We start from the raw sequence: 26,906 nt of genomic DNA, 5'->3' as shown, positions 1-26,906 counted from the left end.
GCATAAATGAGAGCTACAAGAAGAGGCTCCTAGTTACTGATTTCCACCCACTTGGAATGTATTAATTCTAATAAAAAGCTATATCTGTGTTGCTCAATATCTTAGCCTGAAAGTTCACCCAGCGGCTGGCATTTCATGCTAAGCCATGAAATTTGTTTCACTTTGCTTCTGAGCTTACAGGTGGGATTTAAGAGGTCATCTGGGACAAACGTAAGATTGAGGAAACTCAGCTTGCAACTGTTACTCTGGCAAACTTCCCATTACATTTGACAGGGTTATAGCTGACAGAAAGTAGTAGTATATATATTTCCTTTTCTTGCGCTAAGGCAGGATTAAAATTTTTCTTTTTAAATCAAAGAAACAGTTGCTATTGTTAAACTTTAGGTTTTCTAGCTGTATGCATAGAATTAAATGTCAATGTACGTATTGTATTAGACTGAGATTTTAAAAAAATAAAATCCATTCCACTGTATTTTAGTTGTATTTCTATTCAACACTAGTCTTACAAAAATAGGTTGTGCTTCCCCTTCCTGAAGGACAGAATAGAAGTCATAGGATTTCTTCTGGTTTAGTTATCTTTTCTTTAGGACCCCCATGAGTAACTCTGTTAACGTAATCTCATATGTCTTTAGTAAATGGGGAGGTAGTATAACAGTTTCACTCTTACTAGGTAAGGATTGATTTAAAATGAAACCTAATTTTAGAAAAGAAAATAGCTATGAATGTGGTACAGAACTTTCCTAAAAATAGTACTGAGAAGTGGGTGTTTGAATTAGGGCATCTCTTGATTTTCCTCACGCTTTCTTTGTCACTGATACTGAAGAATCCAGGTGTTTTAGAGGAGTAGGAACATCTGTTTCATTCAGCTCTTAGTAAGGACAAATCCAATTATTTTGACTTCTACAGTTTTTGGTGGGGTGATATCAAACTTCGCCTTGTTCTTGTAAATTAAAGGAATTGTTTTGTTTAAAACAACATAAATTCCATGCTAAAACTATTCTGTACAGGCATAAATAGGAGAGATGTGTTCTGAATCTGTGTAAAACATAATAGGTTTATGGTCATCTAGGATACAACTGAGATAAAATACTGGAATTTCCCCAGAGCACATAGGCCCCTAATGTCTGAGCCAAGAGAGACCTTCTTTTAATTCTTATAATATTACAGAAATATTACCCCAACACTTTGCACAGTATCACAGATTATGGAATTATATGCTAATGTAGGTTGGATTTCCTCCTCCATCATTATAAACTCAGCTGACAGACAAAAACTTCAAATAAAACCATTTGTAAAAATGAAGTAAAAGTCTTAGGTGAAATTTGTCCCCAAAAACTATTGTTAATGGATTTCATAGCTAGTTATCATAGCTTGTCTGACCAAATAGCATTAAGAAAAATGGATGATAGTTTGTTTTATTTTGAGTTACCTAATCTTTTTTTTTTTTTTTAGATTTAAATCAGTTAATTGGTTGTCTGGATGTAATTACTGTTTGTGCTTGTAATGTACTTCAAAAAAAATACACACACCAAAACTTTCCCACACTATTTGTTTTCATTGGCATAATCAAGGCTTTCTTAATAAAGAAATATGTAAGATGGACATACTTATTTTTGCTCACTTGGGTTGGAGTAAATTTGCAGATCAAAAAATACAATTATTGCAAAAGTTCATATAAATTGAAATAAAAAAACCTAAATGTAATGAACTCCCAACTCTATCACAGTACTTCCCATGCTAAGATTTTTTTTGTTTGTAACAGTTCGAAAAAATTTGTCTAAAATATGAAAATTCTGATAAGCGTCCTACAGGAGGAGAGGAAGGAACGTTTGTATAAGATGAAGAGGACCAGCTTGGTAAAGGCCAGGAAGGAGGGAGATCAGTACTTCGCATCACAGCGGCTGAACGCAAAGATCAAGATCGTCAGCACTGAAAACTTCAGTTCAATGTTTTTATGAAAATCGAATAGCAGGACAAACAGGTATTTCTCTGACAATCAGTTAAATTTTAATAATTTAGCCACTTTATAAAATGATTTATGTACATGATGTTGATAAGCACAGGGAGGTGCACTAAGGCATGGCTAGCTAGGAGCATGTCTTACTGGAGGAATGTACTGGACTTGATTTAAAGCATGTGTGTGTAGTTATGTAAATATTTAGGATCATTGCTTCCAAGCTGATACCTAACTGCAAAAGGTAGTCTATGTCTTCTCTATCCTTCCCTGATATAATCAATCTACCTATAATTATCCTCCCCTGATTTTGGGCCCTGCCACCACAATCCATGCCATCTACATCCTCCAAGATACAGCTTTAAGATCCTCAAAATCATTTGGAAGAATCAGCATTGTGGAAAAATAGTTGCTTCCGTGTTACGGCAAATTCCACTATGCATGTAGCAATGATGTTATATGCCTTGTTCTTGGTGTCTTTTATTTCTGGGTTTGAATGTAGGGTTTGATCTAGGGTTTGATCAAGGAGCTGAAATATCACTGAGCCTCTGGATCTCAGTTAATCTAAGAGTTCATCTTTTTGTTTGTCATGGGAGACGCTGATCAACTGGATCATCAGAATTGCTTCTTTATTTTTTTTTTCTTGAGTGAAACTTCAGAGTGGATGACAAGTGTTTTGGAGGCTATATAGGAATCTGTTTGTCTAGATGTTCTTCAGAGTCCAAATGTTTGCAAAGGCTCAAGTGGCTGTGGGGAAAGTGTGTGGATGACCCTTCTTAGTAGCTCTGTTCATCAGCAGAGAGCAGAAGTTGGTTTAAGTCTTTTGCTTGTGACAGTGTATCTTTCTAGTGGTTTGAGAACCCAGGTGGGCGCTATTTTAAAGTTGTCAATGATTTAAGTACTTCTAATGTATATTCATTAAAATGACACAACAGAAGTTGATGGTGTGCTACATATTTCACTAGATGTTAATTAACAGACAGCCGACATATCATGTAACATTACTTCATGTAGTGTAATCCACATTTCTGCAACCATGCAAGATACCAAATAATACATCATAAAATGTCCTAGAAGATATGAGAAAATCATCCCATTAACCTGTGACACAGACTAGATATTTTTCTGGTAGCTCATCCAGAAAATTAAAGCGGTTGAAACCGAAAGAATGTTTGAGTAAATAGTAACTCAGAATTCCTTTCATAACTCACTTTTGTTTACTGGTAAATTCTATCTTTGCATTATAAACATAATTAGTAAATATCTCACAACATTTTTTTGCAGTGGTTTGGTTTAAACATATTTACCTTCTATATTAACTAAATAAATGTTTAGATTTTGCTATACGCATAGATGAGAGTGAAGGAAGAGAATTGTATATCGATGTACTGCATGTCCTGGATTTCTTAATAGCAGGGACAGTTACTACCACTTTTATCCTGGTCTCTTTTCTTTTTGGAGCAAATTTTAATTTGCCACTGCAAAAGAAATACAAAATCCTTTACACAATGCTATATTGTCTCTTCAACAAGCATAGGCATAAAAAAAAAAATCTTATCTTTGTCATCTTATGTGGCAGACAAACAAGAAAAACTTTAAAAAATTAAATTCCTATTTATCCATCTAGATTGTAGCAGGAAAATCAACATTTTGCATTTATTGAACCCCTGATTTCTACTTCTATGGTGCAAACTGCAAATCAGGAATACTCTGCATGCAGAATTAAAGTTAATTCCCTTGATTCATTTTGTACAAGTTACAAAATAGTGGTATAAGGTTTGGGTTGCTACTATCTTGGCCTTGTTCAGACACACTAAAGAGCCATACTCTGAATCCCATTACTTCTTTCTTGTGCCAATATCTCATAGTATTTCACTGCACATCTACATTTTACCAGTGTATTAAGTGTCCATCTGAAAGTTTTCACGTTAAACTGTTAAACAGTGACATTGGAATGGTCAAAATCAAATGACTGTTTTGTAATTTGCAGAATCCACCACTTTTCTTCATGATAAAAATCAGCCAAAATGATTAGAATGCTCTTATTGTGGTGAGCACACACAAATACAGCATTTCCTGTACTAGTTTAAATACTTCTATGTATGTTTAGAAGGATAATGCAACTTATATACATAATCTAAAAACTACTATAAACTAAAAAATCTAAAAACTATTCAAACTATATATTTCAAATAGCATCTATCATATTTTATGTCACCATTACATTTCAGCTGTAAACAGCGATTGGTACTAGGAAATCTTACATGGTACTTCCTTTTTTTTCCCTAATACTGTGTTAGTTGCACATGATACACCATGCAGTTATCCTTGGGCAGCGTGGTTTGGCAGCTGCTGTGGGTGGGTGGTCAGCTGCTTGCTTATAAAATTGTGCAGCTGAGCTTTTGCAACATCAGTTCAATAATACAGAACCATTCACCATCAGTACCTGCCTGAAACTAACAAAAAATGAAAATACCGGCCAATTAGGAAATCCAACATTTCTGCCAAAATATTTATACGTGAGGAGCAGCAGAATGCATAAATATCACTTACTTTTAGTCTAATAGGTTTGCTTTTTTTTGTTTTGTATTTTCTGTGTATGTTGAAATGGGATAATCCCAGTACAAAGCTACTTGACTGGAGTATATAATCTGCATTTGAACTCTAACTGTCCTTCCCCTACCCCGAATTATTTCAGTATTAAAACTTTCTACCTTACAAGGGGTGGTAGTGGTTTGCTCTTCTTCAGGATTTCTAAATCAACCCAACAGCATAAGTAAAAACTGCAGGGCTTTTTTTCCTTTCCTTGATAAGGATGAGGCATGCATTTGTTCTGGAGCTGGCTGTAGAGATTTAGGAGTATGTACAGAAGCGCTCACTGCATCGGTGTCTGTGACATGCTAGTTGCTAGAAAGTGCATTATTCATTCTGCAGCTGCCTCTAAGCTAAGGCCAACATCGTTGCTGTTTTTCCTTATAAGGGAAACAGATACTATTATGTTTTTTTCTTAAGCCACTACATAGATGCAAAATGCTGCACCTCTAGGACATATATATATTTTTAGACGGAGGCATTGGTGTCCACTTCCTTCGGTTCCCCCCCGGTCCTGCGTTATGCACTTACTCCGCTGCTCAGCATTAAGACTAGCCCAGACGCTAATGCTTCTGTCTCCGCGTAAGCCGGGGACCCGCGGGGTAACCTGAGCAGGCAGCGCTGCCTGGCCGCGGCTTTCCCCGCCGCCGAGGGAGGCGGCAGAGCCCTGTCCTCCCGGGCAGGACCGCATGCTTCCTGCGGCTCCTGGGGAGCCTCTCGGGGCAGAGCATCCCCCCCAGCCCCGGGCCGGCGGCTTGCCGCAGGTGACCCGCCGCCGGGCTCGCCAGGGACTCTCGCCACGGCAGCCGCCCGGGCACCGCCGAGCAGCCCCCGGAGCCCCCGGGGTGGCGGTTCGGGGATGGGGGGACATTTTTATTCCCCTCTCTCTCGCGAGAAAGTGTTGCGCGGGCGATACTTGAAGAGGAGGTGGGGGAGAGAGGAGGGGAAAAAGGAGGAGGAGGGAGGGAGGGAGGGGGCAGCTGGAGCCGCAGCTGGAGCAGCGGTGGGTGCAGCGGCCGCAGCTGGAACAGCAGCGGGAACGGCAGCCGGCGGCGGCGGCTCCAGCGGGTGCGCGCCCCTCGCAGCGGGCTTCTCCCGGGGCGGGCGGGCTGGGCGCGGGGCTCCCTGCCCGTGGCGCGCCCCGGCCGGGCACCGCGCTCCAGCCGCCGCGGTGCCCGGCTCGGGGAGCCGGGGAGGGTTCATGCCCGGGAGAGGCTTCCAGCCCCGGAGCGGCTCCGGGAGCGGTGGCGGCGGCCGCGGGCTGTCCGCGGCGGGTGCGGGAGCGGGAGCCCCCGCGGATGCTGTTGGAGGGAAGGTAGAGTCCGCGCGGCTCCGGGCAGCCCCTCGCCATCCCCCGCGGCCGCCGCCTCCCGCGGGCGGGCTAGCGCCGGGCTGGCCGGGGGCCGACGGCGCCGGGGCGCGGGGACAGGCGGCGGGGGGCGCGGGGCGGCCGCGCCCGCTTTTCCTCGGTCCCTAACCCCCCTTCCTCCCTTTTTCTCCCCTCGCAGCTCGCCTTGGAGAGGCTGGTCGGAGACAGGGCGGCGGGGACCGGCAGACTTCGGCGGCGGAGAGGAGGCGGCGGCCGCTCGCAGCCCGGGGGCTCGGGGGACGCGATGTGGCGGGGGCGGCTGCTGGGGATCGCCCTGGGAGTTGCCGTGCTGTGGGCGTCCCAGGCGGGCGCCGCCGCCGCCGCCGGGCACGCCGAGGGGGTGAGCGCCAAGGAGAGCCGGGCCAGCCGGGCCAAGAGGCGAGGGCAGGGCGGCGGCGGGCACGACGCACTCAAAGGGTAGGTGCGGGGCCGGCCCCTCCCGGGGTGCCGCGGTGCGGGGAGCAGGCGTAGAGCTGGCTGTATATGTGTGTGTGTGCATCCGTATCCGTTGCCCCTTTGCGGTGGGAGCTGGCGGGGTGCGAGAGCTCCTCGGCCCCCCTTGGGGCTGCCCCTGCCGAGGGGCAGGTTGGGCTGGGGGGGGCGCCGGACACTGCCCGCAGCGTCCGAGGGTAGCGCCGGGGCGCGGAGCCCCGCCGCCCTCCCGGGAACCCCCGGCTGCCCGCGGGGCAGGGTGCTGGGTCCCTTGCGTGCTGCAGCCTTACTTCGCCTTTGGGCGGGTGATGCTTCGTGAGGAAGAGCCGCTGCAGCTCGGAGGTTGCTAATTTAGCTTCTACGAAGGACATAGATAAAGGCACACTGCGGGCTTGTGCATTCCTCCCGCATCCCGTACTTATGCTTTGCATAAAGCAGAATAGCGGTGAGGCCCGGAGACCACAGCATGCCCTTCCCATTAGCTGTCCTCTTTCATCTCCACATTAAACCTTTTGCAATGTGCATCCTCTCTTGTGCTCAAGTGGACTGTTTGCTTATCTGGTGTTCCTTGTGACCTGCGGGTGGCAGGGGCGAAGAATAGGGACCGTTTTTTGATATCAGAGCTATCTAGCACTAGTATGAGTGAGCCCAAGCATACAAGAGTTTAAAATCATTATGAAACATTGTGGTACATGCTTAGCAGAGTGGTTTTTTTTAAAGGGTAAATCTGTGTCAGGCAAACTGTTTTCCCAATTCTAATGGAACACCTTTCCCATACAAAAATAGTTGTTAAGTCAGCTGAAAGGCATTGCGTGTTTGTGCAGTTGAAAATTTAGTTCGCTGTAAAGGTGAAAAGCTTGCAATATTGGAAGAAAAAAGAGGTTTCCTTTTTCAGGTGTTCCAATGCACCTTTTCAGCCCATAGCCAGATTTTTCACTCATCAGGCAGAGAGCAAATGTAGCAAAAATTACAAGGAGATAGTCATGTTTCAGTAAGGGACACAAGCTGTTTTCTTTCTTTTCCTGGTTTCCTCAAAAAGGAGCTATTACAACTTTATTTTTAGAGGCCTTGATGAATATGCTTTAATTTCTTGCTAACTTCCTCATACTTGTATAGTACTTTTTATTTATATTCAGATTTGCAATCTTGGCTTTTTTTTTTGTGCTTGCCTGATTGGAAAAGGTTTCTCTTTTTAGGTCCCCATGCTGCAAAAATGGATGCAAGCTATTGGTATTGTTTTTCAAGGATCTGATTTTGTAGGGTCAGACTCTCTTATTTCATTTCCTTATACTTTGTCACAGGAGAAGTGGTTGGACAAAGCAGATCCTTCCTGTGACAAAAACTAGGAGGTGAGGACATATAGTAAAGTTTGTAGGACTAATTGCAAGCAATAGAAGATGATAAGGAAAAATATTTATGAGAAAGTGCCTTTATTCTTCAGGATATTTTAATAAACTTTCTCATTATGGAACTCTGCGTTAATATCAAACTGACAAACACCATTTTCTGATCAGTGGGACAAAGTATGCCATCTAGCACATGTGTGCTGACTTGATGGTGGGAGTTAGAAGCACATTAGCTGAGGATAAAATGTCTTTGGTGAATGTAACTGTTGCTGTAAAACTGTGCTGTTTAGACAGTAGTAATAGTGCATCGAGGGATGATATCTCAAGTGTTAGTTATTTTTGGAATCTAAAATGGGTTAGGGTAAATAGTCTTATGAGTTGATTCTTATGTTTAACTGAAGCCTTCCATTTTTTATGTACTTTGCAATGATTCTTCCTTTTATTGTGTGTTATGTATGAGTTACATATCTACTTAGTAATCTGCAAATCTAAAGATAATGGCAATATCAATTTTAGGTATTTTATATCTTGGTCAATTATTTGGAATATTACAAATCTGAATGAGTGCCCTTGGGAAGCAGGTTCTTAACAAGGATATAATAATTTGCCAGATGATCTGAGATACAGTAAAGACAAAACAAATTATTAGTTTGGTTGCTTGTTAGACCTTTTTCTGTAACTCTCATTTGAGGCTGAGTGTAGAGTTCCCAAATTGCTTGGAGAAGATTGTTAACACACAGTGATCTTGATCATTGTTGGGTGAATCCTGCTGGATATTTCCAGTTTAGAAATTTTGAGCACTGCCTTGGATGTGGTACTGTACAATGTGAATAAAAAGAATTGTCATTTTAACAGACAAGGTTGGAACTAATTCTTTGGAAAGCCAGATGGAAAACATATTTTGAATGTACAGGAACTGTATATACATTAGACAAGGAGAATTCATTGTTATTGAAGGACTAAAACACTAAAAATACAATTTTACAAGAAGACATACTATTTTTTTAACCCGTTCATCAGTACAAATACATTTGGGAATCTGAGAGTTGTAATACAAGTCATAACAGATGCTGGGAAACTTTATTTTCATGTTATTGTAGTTGACTAAGACTTTTTTTTTTTTTTGCAATGAACTCTTGCTCTGATTGTAGGAGCATGGGGATACATTTTTAGAGAAAACCCTTTACATTTAGATTTTTTGTGTGATTATAATGACTATTGCAAGTCTTTTAGCATTTAAAAGTATTGAGATCAGTTTCTGTGTGAATGCTGGTCTTGTATGTTAAAATGAAGAAGCCTAAGATGTGTTTCAATTCTTGTGATTTTTCCTACTTAGCATTTTTTACTGCAAGCTGTTGATTGCAGGAGATGTTTGCTTTCATCCTTGTGACCTTTGCCTCATTGTTTATGCCAGTGAGCTGTCTGAACATATAACGTGATTCTAGAAATATATTTAAACTTCAATAATTATGAATTATTTGAAAATTATGTACTCATTTTAAGACTTTAAGTTTGCTGCTCATGTAGTTTAAATTGGTCCAGCTATGAAGGAATTAGCAATGAAGTCCTTGTAATGTCGTCTGTGTTTGGTCTAAGGCAATGTGTATTTATGTGCTGGTGCCTGGTACCTGTAAGTGATCAGAAAGCAATCAGAATAAAGGCAGTAATTATTTCAAAATATAACTAGATTCTGCATTCATAGAAATGTTTCTGGAATCCATTGTGATTCAGCAAGTTAAAATAATAAGCTGTTACTGAGACACTCTTATCCTCTGGATCCCCAAAACTTTAACACAAACGTTAATGTATTGGATTATAAGGCATCAAGCCATTATCCTGCTACCCCTTAAACACCTAAGAATGTAGTGTCAACTTCTGAAGAAATAAAACCTACAAAACTGGCCATGAATGGGTAGTTCTTTCTAAACAGTATATACTTGAAGTCAACCATTTTATATGTGTTTCCATCATTTGAATATAAAGTAAAAAATAATTTACTGGTGAATTGATGGGTACTTGACTGAATACAAGAAGTATTGTGCTTAAAGGTCTTAGAATTAATTAGGATTTCCCATTTTCTGATGATGCTAGACAAAGACCTCAAACTCTAATGAGGATCAGTCCGTTCTTAATAGTATTTTAAGCAATGTTTATCATGTTTATCAGTCTCTTCTCAGTATAATGGCCAAAGAAAGTAATTATTTGCCTAACAAATAGCTTAGCAGAAATTTTAAAAGAACTAAAATTTCTTCAAGATAGCTGAATTGTGACATGACTCTAATTAAGACACTAATTAAATGCATTTGTGCAAGAATTATTTAATTTCTTTGTTTTTATTAAGTTGAAATGATAGTGAATATTGCAGAACAGAATAGTTGGCTCCAAAATGATTCATAAAACTCTTGGATTAAAGCTATTCAACAGAGGATTGAGGTTTTTTGGACCAATTTCTTTTGGTCTTCCCAAATGAAGCCTACAGGTTTACTGATATGCTTACTTGAGTAAACTCAGTTGGATTTGACCCTTTTTATGCATCACTGCTCCCTGAAATAAAATAAATCTTATAAATCTATAACATAATTCCAGTATTCAACTATATAATTAAGGCTTCTGGTTTTCGTTTTAAACCAATATTTACCACTAAAAGCCTGCTGAAGAAAAGCAGACTTTCCGTACCGGTAAATATTGGTTTATACTGAAAAACCTCAAACATTTTTCTTACCACTTTTGGCCTGCGCGCCTCTGGCCAGCTGCTGGTGCCACACCTTGTCAGTGTCACTCTGTGAGCGGGAGGCAGCCTGAATACTTGGGAATAAAAATCTTAATTAAAAATACATGCAAGTTGCTGTAATACCTGATGTGCTGGAGCACTCACCTGGCTTCCAGGCAGCATGGCCGACCTGCTTCCAGTCCTCTACGCCTTACGGGGTAAAGCCTATATGGAGGATGGAGAACTTTTATGCCAGTGCATCCTAATGTAAAACCTGAAATCCCTGACAACTACACATAGTGTTAAGATTCTGCACCTCTCTGAATTTCTTTGCCAATGATTGTGATACTATTTTTTTGTTATTACATTATCCTTGGAAATCTAGTCCTAGAGTGAAATAAGTTCATAGATCTTGGCACTGTGTCTCATGTACACGTTTCCTTTCTTTCAGTAGGACTGTATGATGCGATTTGGTATAGGTGTGACTTTCCCTGGGAGCAGGATGTATGGATGAGGAGTAGGGAAAGCAGACGGAACCAAGCAAGAAGCCAGCACAGAATCTATTCTGTGGCTGGCAATAGCTGTTATTAACATGTGCTGAAGGGCTAATATTCAAAGAGGGAATAACACATTATTTTAAGTTCTGATCATATAGACGTCTTCCCCTGGCTGCCACGATAGGTTTTAATTACATTTTGGAATATACTAGTTTAAATACTATATGGAAATTTTTAAATGCATTTAATGAAAGCTGTCTGACAATAGTCTGCACTGGATTGCTTTATCGAGAGCCAGTAGCAATGCAAAGCTCCCATGCTAGCATTCTTGTTATAGTTCCATGTTGTTCTTCAGCCTGAAGAAAAACAGTAAAAAGTAAATAATCTTCAGGCCTACGTAGTCCTTGTACTCTCCACTTAGATTTCCAAATCCTGTCATTCGGACACCATCTCTTTAAAAGGCATGGCCTTAATCACAATTCTGGTTTATGATTTATGGGGATACACTTCTGGGCATGGGTAGTTCGTAGTGCAGAATTAGGACTCAGTTCATTTTGGGCATGCCAATGAAAAACCATCTTATGGTCAAAACTTTTGGTGGGTGCTGTTGTAGTCTCCCTTTCACTGGTGAGTGTCTTAGGCACACATGATTCTGTTACCAACCGCTTAGCCAGTCTTCCCCTTTGTGATCTTTTCTCTTAATATATTGTAGGTGGACACAAGTGGTTTTGAAGTGCCATGTGTCTGTTGTTTGAAATTTGAATCGGACCACCCCCCCTCAAAAATACATTAGAGAAGTACTTTTTTCCCATTTGATGGTAGTAAGTCACAAATAGAGCAAACAGAGGAAAAAGGCTACAATAAACAGTATAGCAGCATTCTTGATGTACTGTATGAAACGTGATTGTTTTGGAAATATTGTAAAATTGGCTCGGGGGCTCAGATGAAGCAGGTTACCTGTCACCAAGCACCACTTTGCGAAGGTGACGCGTTGAAAATCAGGAGAGCAGGACTGAATGTAATTCTTTTCCTTTCTTTCCCTCATTTATTAATTTAATTTAATTTATTTATTTTGGTCGGCATAGCTCTTAGCTATATCAGGCTGGCCTGATATGCTGACCCAGATGCTACAGGACGGGTCACAGCTGGCCTGTGATGGGTTTGTACTTTGTGTACAGGATGAGTGGAGAATTTCACATTGGGTTTGCCACTTTATGTCTCATCACAGGAAGGTACCTTGCTGTCCTCCATCCTGAGGGGTCCATGATTGTGGCTATGACTTAATTGCTTGGCAGGTTAGGAACAGATTTATGCTACAGCTCTTACTCAGAAAATGGGAGATGTCATGGATTGTGCTTTGTTTCTTTCCTTGTGTTCCAGGTAATCATTTTCTTCTGTGGATTTGTGATGGAATTGTCTAATCTTGTGTGCAGCGTTGTCTTTCTGGAGACTTTCTGATCTCAGTTTGTTGGTGTTTAGTTGAACTTTTATTGAGTGGGGAAAGATGGTGTTCAGTCTTTAGAAACTGGAGGCATAAAGGGTTGGGGGGAAGAACAGCACCTGCAGAGAGTGTATCTGGTTGCAGTAGGGTATGGTAATTTGCAGGTTGCAGTGCAGGTTTCCAGAGAATTGTTTGGAGGAGGCAGAAGCTGCCTCCAGCACGTAGCTGGGATGCTAACCATGGCTGCACTTTCCTCAATCAAGAGCCTGCTTAAGGTTTGTAAAGGTAGACTTCTCCCCTGTTGTTAGCCAGCACAGGATACATTTTGTGTTCAGTGGTGGTTCCACAAGTTGTTTACCAGAGTCAGTCTGATCTGGGTATGTTTGCCTTGCTAGCTGGATAAGCTGCTACTCTATGTGCAACTTCACGCTGCTGTGCCAGAACCTTTGGGGCTATGCTGGGCTTGAGGATGCAGACTTGAAGTAAGCGTAGGGCTGCTCTCAGTTTATTTGGGAGCAATGGGAGGATCACTGGGTTACGGTTTGGCAGGGACAGTCCGTCTGTCATCTTCATTTACAGTGATCCTTATTGAATAAAATTGCAGCTTCTGTTTTCCTGTATGCTTATTTTCCTTCCTGTGGTGTGTTATTCAGCAGTGCTGCTCACTTAGGACAGTCTTTTTCATTGTCATTCATCTTCCATCCTGCAAACTTGAATGTTTTATATAAGAACTTCAATACAGGTTTTGACAAGCGTCGCTTTAAATACATCGATGGACTCAGCAGCCTGTGATTATTAGAATAGTACTACCCAAAACGCAAGACCCAAACTATTTAGCCACATGGATCACCAGGAAAACTTCCTGTTGGTAGAAGTGTAGTAGACATTGGCTAATAGGAGGCCATCTCTACTTAAACAAGACTTTAGGAGCTAGGGATCTTTGAATGTGTACATATGGAAATAGTAAGAAATTAATCATTAGCTTTTTCGCTTTGCAATAAGATCACCTTCCATCTTGTTCCTCTTCTTCATCTCCCTGCTGAACCCTAAAGACGAAGAGGATATAGATGCATGTGTGTCACTTTGGTCTTACTCCCCAGACTCAGTAAATATTTTTGTGGAATGGAACAATTGTGGCCTGGAATGTTTCTGATTAACCATCGCACTGTGCTGGAAAATATATTTGTAGCTCTTCGGTCTTGTATTGTGGATGTCTCCTTTGGTTGTTTTCTCATCTATTCTGACTTTCTCACTTTAGTTTTATTTGTTTATTTTTTTTTTTTTTAAGGATTTCAGACCTACTGAACAGCCTCATTCATGCTAAGGTTGGTGTGCAGATAGAGGCATGAGAAGAATAATTTGCTTTTTTTGTGACAGTTCAGTAAAGTTGGGCTCTTCTATGGAAGGTACATTGGGAGGTAAAATGTAGTCTATTAAATTAAAACCTGTGCCTTCTGGTTTTGCTTATAGATCTTCACTGAAGTATGAAGGAGTTCTAGCTTTTATCTGGAAGAATATTTTGAATGTTGACTTGCTGGAGAATCTGTTGTTTTCCTTTCTACTTTTCATTTTATGAAATGATTCATGACCATTAAACCCTCAGAAATACCAAATGAAAGCCGCAGTTCTTTTGTCTACAGTCTTAATCATTTTCATCCTCTTTTTCAAGCTTCCCTCTCTCTCATGTTTTGCTGGAGGACATCAGAATATCCAGTGATGTTCAGCTGAGGTTTCAAACTAAAATTTGTTTCCTTTCAGGAACATTTTTTTCCTGTCTCTTTTCTCCTTCTTTGTTTTTCCCTCTGATATTTCATCTTTTTCTCTTCCCTGTATACAGAGTAAATTACCAGTGGCTGCTAGGGGCAAGGTGAACTAAAACAGTGGGATCCGTATCAACAGGGTTTGCCTATTGCCTTATGGCAGACGTGCAGGTAACTGGCCTTTTGAAAACACAGTATCGCTATCCCAGCAAGGAGGGAGGCAGAGGGTAGGATACAGTGTGTTGTGAAGGGAGGAGAAGAAACGCTGCTATCTTACCTAAAATAAATCTTCCACTAGCCTAAGGGAGAGCGCTTTAAAACACAAGTTAATGGCATTGCTTAACCTCGACAAGGGGCTGGCTAGCTTTGAGGCTTGGCTGGCTGGCGTGCCCCACACCAGTCCCTGCGCTGCTGCTCAGCTCAGTGCATGGCGCAGGCTGGCGGAGGTCCTAAGCTTGCCTGTGTGCTTTCTCTTGGGAGACTGTTAGAGGTCTGCCTCCATCGATAGGCATTAGCAGGTACATGGTGAGTGCAGGAAGTGGTGCAGGAGGTGTAAACTGGTCTCTCCCTGTTCGCCTGTTGGAAGTGACATCTGGAGTGCTAAGCATTGCCGTAGCCCACAGTTACATCTGTTTTCCATGGGATGCTATTTAGTGCTACCAGGGTAGAAACGCTATGATTTCTTGTCCCTTGAATGCTTTTTTTTTTTTTTTTTAAAGTAAGAAATTACCTGCTAGATCCCTCCTGTTTACCAGTCATGCTTGTCTGGCCCAGCAGATAGTTTTTTGTGATGGCATACTTGTACTTTACATGTCTTAAACAGCCATGGAGATTGGGTGTCGAACTGGACCCATTGACATTCTCAAGTGGAACAATGAGGGAATACGTGCCAGAAACACGTCTGTCCCTGGCTATGAATGAGAACAATGCCTGGCTGTCAGGTTACATGAGTCTGTCCCTGCAAAAGACACGGTTAGATTTTCAGAGCAAGTGCAGAAGAATTCACTTAATGTCAAATGCTGTTGTTGGATTGCTGTATTTAGCTGTCACAGTGTGATGGAAGTTAGGGTTAGAAAAGTGTTCAGTGTTGCTGCAGGAAACTTGCATGTCATTTTGAACTCTTGACTTGCACATAGGCCGAAGCCAAAGATACCCGTAGAGCTGCTCAGCATGTTATTTTTTTAGTTGAACTGAGCCAGGATTCTGGGACAGCGGTATCCTTACTGTCAGAGTGAGAAATAGTTATCATATTAGGCTCTCTGCATGGCACAAACATCCAGGCTCACTTACTGCGTGGTAAAAATGAGTACATCAGATGCGATCCCTTGTATGTAAAAAATATATTTTGCTTAAAAATGCATGCTTATCCTTTATAGGATAATAGAAGCTGAATTTTGTGTTTGCTCTCAGAGTCTAGCATTGTTTCCTAGATTCTCCTTTTGTACGATTGAAATAAATAGCTTCAAGAGTCCTCTTAATCTTCACTGAATGATGAAAAAGGACCTAGTGACTAAAACTGTCCCATTTTCTAATGTTTAGCTAAACAACAGAGAAGCAATCCCTGTTTAAAGTATTTGGGGTACCTGGAAATGAGGCTTATGCACGTTAAATGTAGACCTGTGTCTGTGTTTTTTGCTCTGTCCCATCCACATAGTTAAGTTTCTCAGTTTGTGGGTGTGCTCACTGGAACTGGTGAGGTTGAAGGACAACCAGGCTTCTTCACTGGGCTCTCATATGCAGAGTGGTGTGTGTCAGGGTTGCAGGTTGCTTGGGAAGGCTGCCCATCATGTGCTGTAGCTGTTAGCTGCTGTGTCCCATTGGGAACTGGACCTTCCCTTCCCAGTTCTGCTTTGCTTGCTGCTCCTTTGAGGAGGGGGTAGGTGCCAGCGCAGCAAAAGGAGGTGCTCTTGGTATTGACCTCTAATTTGTGCACCAAGTACCTGGCTTCTGTCGTTTAGGTGGGGAGAGACCTTGGAAGGCCATGTGGTGCAACCCCTGCTCCGAGCAGGGTGAACTTAAGTCAAGTTGCTCATGGCCGTGTCCATTAAGGTTTGGAGTATCTCTAGGGATGGAAATTCTTGATTCAGTGGGAAAGCTGAGTAAAGCTCCAGTGGAGTCATCAGAGCTGGACCACTCCGTGCTTTTAGCATTTACTCCGAGATGCTGAGAAGTTTAGGAAGGTACATAAAGCTGTTTTACAGCAAAAGGTATAGATCTGATTATGTGTCTCTGGAAAACGACTAATAAAAGCTATTCCTCTTCATATTCTGGAGCCTTAGGTACTATTTCTTAGTACGTTGGTTATATTCAGACTTAGACAACCACATTTTTAAGACCAGCCTACCATTTTTTCAGCTGCAGTTTGTCATTCTTTTTAACTCCCAGTGCAAGCATGGAAGCACCACTCCAATTCTATGTGGAAATGATCAGCAAATAATTCTGGGTACAGTTTTAGTAGGTACCAGTGTTACCCACGTAAGAAAAAAAATAGGCAGAGGCTTCTCTAAAAATAACTGTTGGCTGATGATACTGCTTTAAATTGTATCTCTTCTGCCAGAAAACTAGGTCCCTACATTATGTTAAACATATGTTAGCCACTGCAGCCAAATAGGTAATAGAAGTCCTTCATTAAACATTTGCTTGCAAGGAAGAATCCCTGTGTATTTTCCTAGGGAGAGGAAAAGTGAGTTGAGGGAGCGATTAGAAACCCTTTCCAGTATCCCTGCATCTCAGCTCAGCTGTAACTGGTCATCAGTTGTCTCTCTTACTCTCTCAGCCGCTCTCTGCCCACTCTGTCTGGTCTCTCTGTCTAATTTATTTGAGACCCATGCTTTGGGTTTGATTCAGCCTGGGTTACGCCAGCGTTGGCCGGTGCATGGCAGTGCTGCTGACAAAATTTTCACCTGAAGCCTTGCTCACAGCAATGCCAGAAACTCTTCCTCCCGTGGGAGCTGCAGATGGGCAACGCTTTCTTCAGGAGAGGGCTGTAATTTCCTCGAGGGGTCACAGGTAGGGCACAGCGGGGATGTACAGAATTAGCGCACCCCCCCGGGCAGGCTGCAGCACAGGGCTCCGACTGTGTCTCTGCCAGGGCCCTGGAGAGGACAGCCACACTGCTGGGGGTGCCCCTGCTGTTCCTGGGCTGGATGGTGTTCCCCGCTGCTGGCTTCACACAGGGCTTTTGAACACCTCCCTCACTTCTCTGGCTGTCACGTACCCTCGCTGCCTGGTTATATCTGATAAGAAGGCACTGCCAAGCTTAGCGTGATTTGCTTCCCATCATTTTACATTTGTGTGCCTGCTCCACAAATCCGCCCCCAGTTGCTGGATAATCGCGTGCAATTCTGGAGAGCCAGGCAGCCATTCATTCTTGCTGAGACGGGGCATTGGGAGCAGGAGTAGCAAGGGAGGGATGGACCCAGTTGGTCCTTTCCATGAGATGACGTCAGTGTTGCCCCGTGGAGAAAGGAGACCATTTATCTGAGAATGCATGACAGGCAGAGGCTGTGCTGCAGCCACAGCCCAGGGGTAGCACAGCGCTGACCTGGGGCAGGACCACGTGTGTCCATCTGAAGGAGCTGATGCTGCAGTCCTGCCCGGGCTCCATCCCCACGTGAGTGGAAAGGACAGACGAAGCTTTACTTCATAATGGGGGTGGAGGTTCCCTGCAGTTGTTCCTGAAGAAGAATGTCTTCTAGTTTGGTGCACACAGATGCTGTCAGCCAGACCTGTCACTCTCAAGCATTAGTTATCAGAATTTCCAGATGAACTTTTTTCTCTCCGCTGTTCTAAGACTTTTCTAGTTGATGACTAATGTCTTTTGATAATTATTCAACTCATTTTGCTACTGAATTTGTACTTGCATATCATTAATCAAAGACATAATTTCTTGTTTATTTTGGACATCTTTGATGAAATTCTGGGCATCAGTCATACTGTCTTTCAGCACCGTACCATTACAGAAATCCTTTTATGCTTTACAAGTTCATAAGTGACTCTAGAATAAAGTGAAAGACTTGTCTTTTTTAAATTGCAATGGGAACAGCCTTGTTCCTGAGATGCTCTCTCCCTCCTCTGGGCTTTGGAGTGAAAGGAAGGTGCTGTGGGCACCACAGGTGGCTTGGGCTGTATAGATGCATTTTTGTTTATTTTACCATTACAAATCAGGTTTTATAACTGAACTCTGTTTGTAGTGCTGTTCAGGAAAACAGTTTTATAAGAATATAAAATGCTTCTTTGGTATTCATAGCCTATAATATCAGCAGGAAAATATGCTCTATTAAACACAACAGTGGGTAACTGTTTAAAGTAAGTACCACAATAGAGCCTTTACAATTTGATTGATGGTTTCCATGATTTTACATGAGGTAAATTGTTATTCCCTTGAACACTTTATTTATTTATTTATGGGGATTTATTGCTATAGTGTCTGATCACCTCATAAATATCAATGAATTTAACATTCAAAATTAATTCTTTTTGAAGACGTGTTGCAAATAGGCACAAGTATTATATATAGCACACTCCCTCCCTCTCAAAGAAGTAGCGTTCAGACTTTAATATAGGTTTCTTTTATAAGCTAGACAGCAGCTTTCTGACGAAAAAGTGTTCCACTGGAAAATGCACTTGTCAGGTTCAAACTGTTCCATGGAAGTACAATTTGATGACCTTTTTTTAAAGCTAAGCATGCTGCATTTGAGATGGAGCTTCTTGGGTGTACAGCTTAGCCTGCCCTGTGGACCACTTCAAGGCTCCCAGGGTCTCTGACTTCATGGTTGCTGGCGCATCTAGGTTTTCTAGAGCCCCATTTTGGAAATAGATTTTAAAAATTGGGTTTCCCTGTGGCACAGAAATCTGCTCCTGACTCTTAACTTGGACCAGATGGTCCCCAAAGCCCTGTACTTGCTGAGACTGAAATTTGACAGAGTACCTAAACATCACTTTATGGTCAGCCATTTATATATTCTTACCAACCCAGATCGGAAATGGGTGGTTTATGCCTGTAGGTTGTAACAGGTAGCAACAAACCCATTCTGTCTGTCTTAATAAGTTCCATTATTTCTTCTGACTGGAGAAGGTGAAAAGCAATCTCACTTGTCTGCTTGCCAGTCTTACTTGGCAGATGATCGTGGAGCAACATTTGGCATTGATGAACAGGGAACTCTAGGAAAGTTACATGGTTATAGCCCTGCAGGGAAGTAGCTGACATTACTAAAACTGAATACATTGGAATTATATGAATAAGACTTTGAGTCTGTAACACCAGTTGCAGGAAGGGAAAAGGGCCCTGCAACAAGTCCAATTGTGTTGCTCACATTCACCTCGGTTACACTTTGTAATTATCCAGAACCAGTGGAAGGTAATGGTAGCGTTTGCTTTGACTTAAGTAGTTTCTGGCCAGGCACTTAATGAAAAGACTAGGTGTCACCGAAGTTGGTGTAATGAGAATACTTGAAATTGCATTAATGATGCAGATCCCTAAAGAAATACAGTATAGAAGTCTTGTTAGTTAGAAAATGTGCATAAATAAATGTTTGTATATCTCGAGATTGTTTGTCTTAAGTTGCCTCACCATATGAGGTAACTGTTGTTTACTTAGACATTGCAATACTAGGGATGAAGAACTTTCTGAAAGACCAAGGACAAAATAATAATAGAAAACCCTTCCTAAAACAATAAACAGTTTAAATCTGTCTCTAATCTGTATACAGTATTTTAATAAAGCAGTTTCTAGGAAGTACTAGTTTATAGCTAGCTTTAGTTGCATTAATCTATTGAGTAATCACTCACAATATTAATAGAGGTTGTAACATTTTCCTCTGATAAGATTATTAAACATACAACAAAAGGAGGCACATTTTCCCATTTTTGAAGCTATTCTTACTAGCTTTACTTGCACGAATAGATGCATTAAATAAATAGGACAAGATAGATTTAAAAAAAAAAGATTTATTATCTGTGAGTGGCATAGAACTGTTTCAACTTTTCCGTTTTTACCAGTGAAATCACAATGTCATGTCCTGTCAGCTTTCATTGTAAATTCTAGTGATATAGTTATTTGAAAGGGTAAATATGGATGAGAGGAATGGGTTGGAAAGAAAAATTCCTATGGATTCATCATTTAAGGAGGGCAGTAGTCCCTTCATATTCATTTCACAGGACCCTATCTCTCTACATGCACCCACATCCTTGATTTTTTTGATAGTCATTTTTGCTAATGAAGCATTTACATATTTTGACTCATTTATTTGGCTAATGTCATGGTTGGCATCTTTCACTCATACATACATACATAGTTTTGCTTATGGACAAAACAGGGAACAGTAATAGTGCTTTAGAGTAAAGAAGAGAAAGGAACGTGAAGCTTAAAAATTATCATTCAAAGAGCACTAGATATCCTCTGTGTTCACTAATGATGATGGGTGTGATCCCTCATTTTATATTTAAATGGGAGTTTTGCTCAAAACCCCTGTATGCTACTTTTCCAGATATGGAGTGATATGAGACAAGGTTTGCCCATTCTTTTCCTGTTGTTCAGATGTTACTGATTTGATTTTGTGTTTATAATGTAATCTTCAATTTGTAAAAGTGTATGTTACCTAAAAACCCCAACAACCGAAGGCATACAGTTCTGCTAAAAACATGCAACACTTCTAGATTTAATTATTGATATGTATCTTGCAGGGATTTACTTTTTCTGTTTTTGTGCCTCTACTTTTAAAACATATTTCTGAGTAAAAATAAGAATTCATCCTTTTTTTTCCAGACCAAATGTGTGTGGATCACGTTACAATGCTTACTGTTGCCCTGGATGGAAAACTTTACCTGGTGGAAACCAATGCATAGTCCGTAAGTTAATCCAGTTATGTGTTATGACTGAGGTTTATCTTTGTCCCTCTATGTTAGGGTATTTTTAATTGCATACTAGAACTGAAATGTATTTCTATATGGTTTCAATAGCAGCTGTACATCATTTCTTTACCATTTTAAATATATTAAGCTAATATACAAAGTTTTGTGGGCTACTATACAGTGATGTGATACCAGTATTTAACAAAGGATTAATCTCATCCACATGTTCTGTTTAAGTCTGTGGTAAAGGGATCCAAGGGGTGTGTGGACTCTCAGGAGCGAGTAGCTGTGGAATATGTTCATCTGTTTAAGTAAATGGAAGGAGGCAACGGCATCGGGCCATCAAGTACATTTTTGCTGCTTGTTTGGACCATATCCCTGAAATATGTATGTAGGGATATAAATATACACATACGTACATCATAGTGCTGTATGCATATTCATGTGTAATGGTACAATGTACCAGAAATATTTGTTAAAGGCACTTTGCCTAAGGCTGATAAGACCCTCTCCAGAGATACTGAGGCAACGTGCTGTAAGATGGGAATTATTATGCTTGTGTGTGTCTGGTGCAGAAATAAAGGGAGCTTTGTAATGCTGCCTCAGTGCCATCCTTCCTCCAACAGCAGTCGGGTAAAATGGACCACAGTTTCACTTTTCCAAGGAATCTCCCTATATCTAGTGCGGCCTGTGGCATGTTCCCAGACCTTTTCATAACAGATGGTGAAGGTCTAGGTTTTAGCTGTCCGCTATAGAGATGCGGATGAATAGGAGGAACTGTTTTGGAATCTGTTGTATGCAATTAAACGAGTCTGTAGGTATTTATGTTATGGTACTGAATGCATATTTTCTATCAGGTGTTTTTTATGTGTTTGGGGTTTTTGAAACGTATTTTAAAGGCATTTATGTTTTCTTTATAGCAATCTGCAGACATTCCTGTGGGGATGGATTTTGCTCTAGACCAAACATGTGCACATGCCCAAATGGTCAGATAGCCCCCTCCTGTGGTTCAAAATCAAGTAAGTATTTCTTCTGTGTCTTTGATATTCCTCTTTTGAGTCTGTGAAGCTACTAAGGTACGTAAGATAGTTCAGTGGTCAATATTTAAGATAAATAATCTCTGAGTCACCAGATGTACTTCTACCACAGGAAAGAAAGCGTAGCCTCCTATGGTGAGACTGAAGAATGACTCAGAGACTAGCTATTGGGGACACTCTTTTTTGCCAAATTAAAACCAAATTAGTTTCATTGGAAGCTATATTCATTTGCCAGTTTGTAACAGTAATTCCAGTCTTCCTTGCTTTCTGGAAAATGCCTTATCTCTATTCAACGCTGGACATGCACACATATACAGCACAAAAATTGTAATGATAGAGAGATGACTATTGACAGTTGGCTGTATTTGACTTGCTTTGTAATTCTACTCTCATTTTGGGGATTACTAAGCCAGACACTATGTTGTATTTTACATACGTAGGCCTACAAGTATTATAGCATTTCCTTGCCAGGCTCAGTACATATCTTCTGAATCTATTATTGCTGACCTTATTCAGGTGATACTTCTGTAGGTGCTAGAAGTACAGAACTGGTCAAGGTTTTTAAGTGAAACAGCTTTTCATGAGAAAAAAACAGATGCTTTGGAAATGAAACTTTTCAGAGAGATGACTTCTTCTAGAAATGTTTGGATTTCAGGTTTTCAAGGAAGGTTCCCCAGATCCAGGAAAGAAATAAGTAAAATATCATTCATTCAATGTACCAGATAGCTCAACAGCTAATTGTGGGTAGAGTATCTGATAAGAAGTAGGATTTTGCTTGGGATGGTATCTCAGTTCATATCTGAGATGCCAGCTATAGAGTCCACTGTATTCTCATTTGAGTATGGTGCTTGTCTCTTAGAATGTAGGAGATCTTGATTTTTATATAAAATGTGAAGTTTCTGGGAAGAAATTTGGGGAAAACTGGTTCCCACAAGTGCCCATAACTATCTGAACAACATATTAACTGAAGTCAGTGGGGGATACACTCAGCTGAAGTCTGTAATATTACGCAAAATGATCATCCTTTTAATTCTGAATATCTTTTCAGACTCAATGTGTGGTCTGCTTTGCCCCTGTATTTTTTACCTTGCCATTTTTTTTGCTTTCCTAGTTGATAAGAGTTTTCCCACATAACTGACCGCTTCAGCTTGTGGCTTTAGCATCCTTTTCATGCAGTAACAGTGGAAAAACAATAACAACTGTGGAATGTAATGGAATGGCATGTACTAAAATGGTAAATATTGTTCTTTGTAGTTCAACCCCTTTCTCAGGCTCCTGTGATGTCTGTTAGGGAGAGGCCAGCATGAGGAGGGTATGGAGCTATGGAGTTCCCAGAGAGTGGTGGAAGGAGGAAGGGTGCAAAATGCTGCACTGCAACTTTGTTGCATTCCTGCCTGGTTTGCAGCTACTGTTTTACCAGGTGCATATGCCTCAATCCTGTAAACCAGTAAAGTATGACCTTCTCCCGGGTCCCCTTCAGGGTACAGAAGGAGAGATATATCCCTACATCTGTTATGTGTTTTGGCACCTTTGTAAAAGGCAGGAACGAGTGGGCCTTAGTATTACCTCATTTTTTTTCTTAGGCCACACTGAAGTATTGTATGAGTCAAGACTTAAAAGAAAAATAGAGTATGAGTAAAGTTACAGTTCTTCTTGTGTTTTTTTTTCTGAAATATTCTACCATTGATCTCCATAGTTTTAGCCTTCATTGGAGTTGCACAGATAAATGGGTGCAGAAGGACTTTACTACACTTTTTAATCAAGCAGCTTCTAAAGCCTATATGACATAGCTGTTTTGGTTGTTGACAATTACTTGTCCTAGGTATGAATAGTCTACTAATCATAAGCTTTAATCACTGCTGACATTATTTTCCTTTCATTGCTCCATAGGTTTGCCCACTTTTAAATGTTGCTTTTCTGTATACGGTATAAGTACTAACACTTTACAAATAGACTTAGCAGTTGGCTTAAAAAAGATACTGTTTATATCTTGTTTATTCAGTGCAATAATTTAAGATATATTTTGTGTGTGTGGTCACATCACCTTTATTTGTTAAAACAAACCAATTCTAAAAGCGGAAGTGTCTTGAGTTGTTGTAGAGAGACAAGACTCCACTGCCTCTGTGCACTCTTGTGTAATAATGTTTATGACCCAGCACCTCATTAGGACTTATAGAACATACACTTTCTGTGAATCATTTGCTCTGTTGGCACTGCAGACAAAATCCATGAATACGTATTTACACAGTAGGCCACAATGACTTAGATCTGCTATTAGGAAACAAAGTAAACCTAAGCTTAAAAAATACTGTTTGGCATCAAAGGGTTACTGTCAATTCCCATTGGTAACAGTTAATATTTTGCCAGAATATGCATTCATGAAACCTTATTTTAATTATACATTTTTACAAATGAGAAAAAACTCTTATTAAAATAATAAAAAAAATCAACAGTAGATGATACAAGTTTGTCACATTCAAAATACAAATAACAAATATGAGTGAAAATGCCATGACTTCTCAGGATTAAATGTATGGCTTCTGATATACGAGATGTGTCTGAGTCGTCTTTTGGATATTTTAAGCTACCTGTGTCTTTAGTAATTAAGGAATCAGTAGTGGGCACAGGTTTTATAGCATGTACAACTATAGGTGAAACCGAATTCATGATGGCTCTTATAGACTGGTCATCTGCCAGAATCAAATAATTAATGCAGATTGGAAAGCATGTGGATTGGAAAGCAAAACAAAGCCTTCAAGTCTGATTCTTATGCAGGTCAGTTGTTGGGACTTTTCTGGTTACGAGTCAGCTTTAGGAATCTGATTCGTGGTTGAAAAGATCAACTGGTGGTTTTCTCAGCAGGGATTTTTGTGACATCAATGAACTTGCTGGCTGAGTAGTGGTTATTTCTGGGTAATTAGTGAATTTTTGGGTATGCTTACAGTAGGCTTGGAGATAAGATTGCGACGTGTGGAGGCATCCCCCTACTGGCTCTGATGTGCGGGTGGCTCTGACGTTGCAGGTGCACGTGTGGGGAGATGTCCTACACCCTGTGCTGCACCAGCTCTGTGGTGGCTGCTCTGCTGCTACCTCCCAAACCACCGGGGCCATGGCTGCTTTGGCCTTGCCTGTTCGTGCTGCAGCCGTGCCCCTGTTTGTGCTGCAGACGTATCTTATGATCCTGCCATGTTGTTGGAGTTGCTGCTCTGCCCCTGTGGGAGCCAGGGGGCGAATGAGGAGGAGGAGGGTCTCTCCTTCAGCATCAGGCACCCCCTGCTGCCCCTAGGGTTATGGGTCAGGTGTGTCTCTGAGCTCCGCCACTGGTTTTGCTTCCAGCCTGTTTTAGTCAGAACAGCTTGGGCTGGCCTAAACAGGGAAGGCCTTTGCTGCTGGGGCTGTCGCTGAAGGAAGGGAGCCGTGGCAGAGGCAGCGAAAGCTGTGGTGGGTGCTGGGGGTGGCAGCTGGTGGGTACAAGTGTCTGCGCCCCTCCGGCAGGCTGGTTAAGCTGCCTGAGTGCAAAATGAGGCCTGCTCCACTCCCCCTGCTAGCAGCTTCAGGGGCACCAGCTGAGCACTGAGGTCTTCCTCAGAGACCGCGTGCTGCGGGGGGGGAGGCTGGAGCCTGGGCCCTTGGCTTTGTGCCCCGGGATCCCACTCCTCAGGGTGGTGCAGGAGATGTCCGCTCAACAGCAGTAAAACCTGGAGCTCAGCCCCTTCCCTTATATTCTGCTGCTGTCAGAGGTCGTAAAAGGTCTTGAATTTTAAATGTTTCCGGAGTTTTCAAGGCTGCTGCGGGTTTTCTCAGCACCCCGTGCAAGTCTGCAGGCCCACGTCCTGTCCCGGCGCTAGCTGCCATCTCTCCTCAGTCAGTCATTCGACAGAGAAAGCATGCTGAGCATCTGGGATGCGATGAGACCGTCATTCCTTGTTTACAGCTCCTGGCAGGCAAAGCCCTGCGTCATGCACGGCTGGGGTTGGGAGTGTTTCCTCAGCAGTGGCACAGAGAGATGAGAGGCGGCCTCTCCTCCCAGTGCCCGCCGGCCGGCCCTGCAGAGCGCCCTCAGCCTGAGGTGCTGGGCAAGTGGCTCCACTGGTTTTCCCGCCTGAGGATCGCAGACCCTCACACCTCACTTTTTTTAGTTCGGGATCGCAGAGTAGACAGCGTGTGTGTTACCTTTTGTCTGCTTGGTGAGCTCCCGAACGTTTTGTGAGTGGTTGTGGTGTGATAGTGCTCTTGGTGTGATGAAGTCTTTACTCAGTTTTGCTGAGAATTTATTAAAAAAGTCAGGAACTGTTACGCTTCAGCCTGCAGCTTGTTGTTTCACTTTGATAAACAATGCAAACGTTGCCCACACACAAAGCGTGTGTGGATGCGTTTGGTCTCGCTGGCTCTTTTGCAGGTTTATAAAGCTATGTTCCTGAAGTTATTGCTGTTTTGACTTCAGAATTTTCCAGTGCAGACTGTTTACAAATTGGACCCAAAAGAGAACAATAATTGATTAAAAGCAATAATTTATTAACGTTGTTAACATTTCCTGTGCATGCTGAGTTAAGGTAAAGCTATATACATTGATTTACCAGCTGTATGGTAATTCATAGAATAGAATCATAGGATTCCTGTGCTTTTTCCTTGAGTCTCTGTCAGTGTGATACCTTGGAACAGGTTATTTCATTTACTGGAATATCTCCACTGACATTAATGGAATTGTTGATATAGCTGAGAAAAGAGACTCTGGACCTGCATTAATATGCTACTTTCCAAAAATGCAATCTTAAAATCATCCTCTGAGCTCCAGACAGCCTTCGCATGTGTTTCTATAAACTTTTGGAAGGGTAATATTTCAGAATAGTCTGTATGATTTTGGAAATACTGTTTTCAACATTCCTTCAAAAGAGGGCAGAAAATAAATAATTAGT

General features: G+C 41.7%; 1 protein-coding gene across 3 annotated transcripts in view; it reads left to right on the top strand.

Moving 5' to 3' along the window:
• The first annotated feature begins 6,159 nt into the window (after positions 1 to 6,159).
• Positions 6,160 to 26,906, top strand: part of FBN1 (fibrillin 1) — a 158,986-nt gene continuing 138,239 nt past the window's right edge. For all 3 annotated transcript variants that reach the window (XM_050903660.1, XM_050903659.1, XM_050903658.1), the window contains exons 1-3: positions 6,160 to 6,332; positions 20,868 to 20,950; positions 21,874 to 21,972. In XM_050903660.1, coding sequence (XP_050759617.1) covers positions 6,160 to 6,332; positions 20,868 to 20,950; positions 21,874 to 21,972 — 355 coding nt within the window. The remainder of the gene's footprint in view (positions 6,333 to 20,867; positions 20,951 to 21,873; positions 21,973 to 26,906) is intronic.

Source organism: Gymnogyps californianus, chromosome 11 (assembly GCF_018139145.2).
Source record: "Gymnogyps californianus isolate 813 chromosome 11, ASM1813914v2, whole genome shotgun sequence".
NCBI classification, from domain to species: Eukaryota; Metazoa; Chordata; class Aves; order Accipitriformes; family Cathartidae; genus Gymnogyps; species Gymnogyps californianus.
This window is presented reverse-complemented; position numbering and strand designations above follow the sequence as displayed.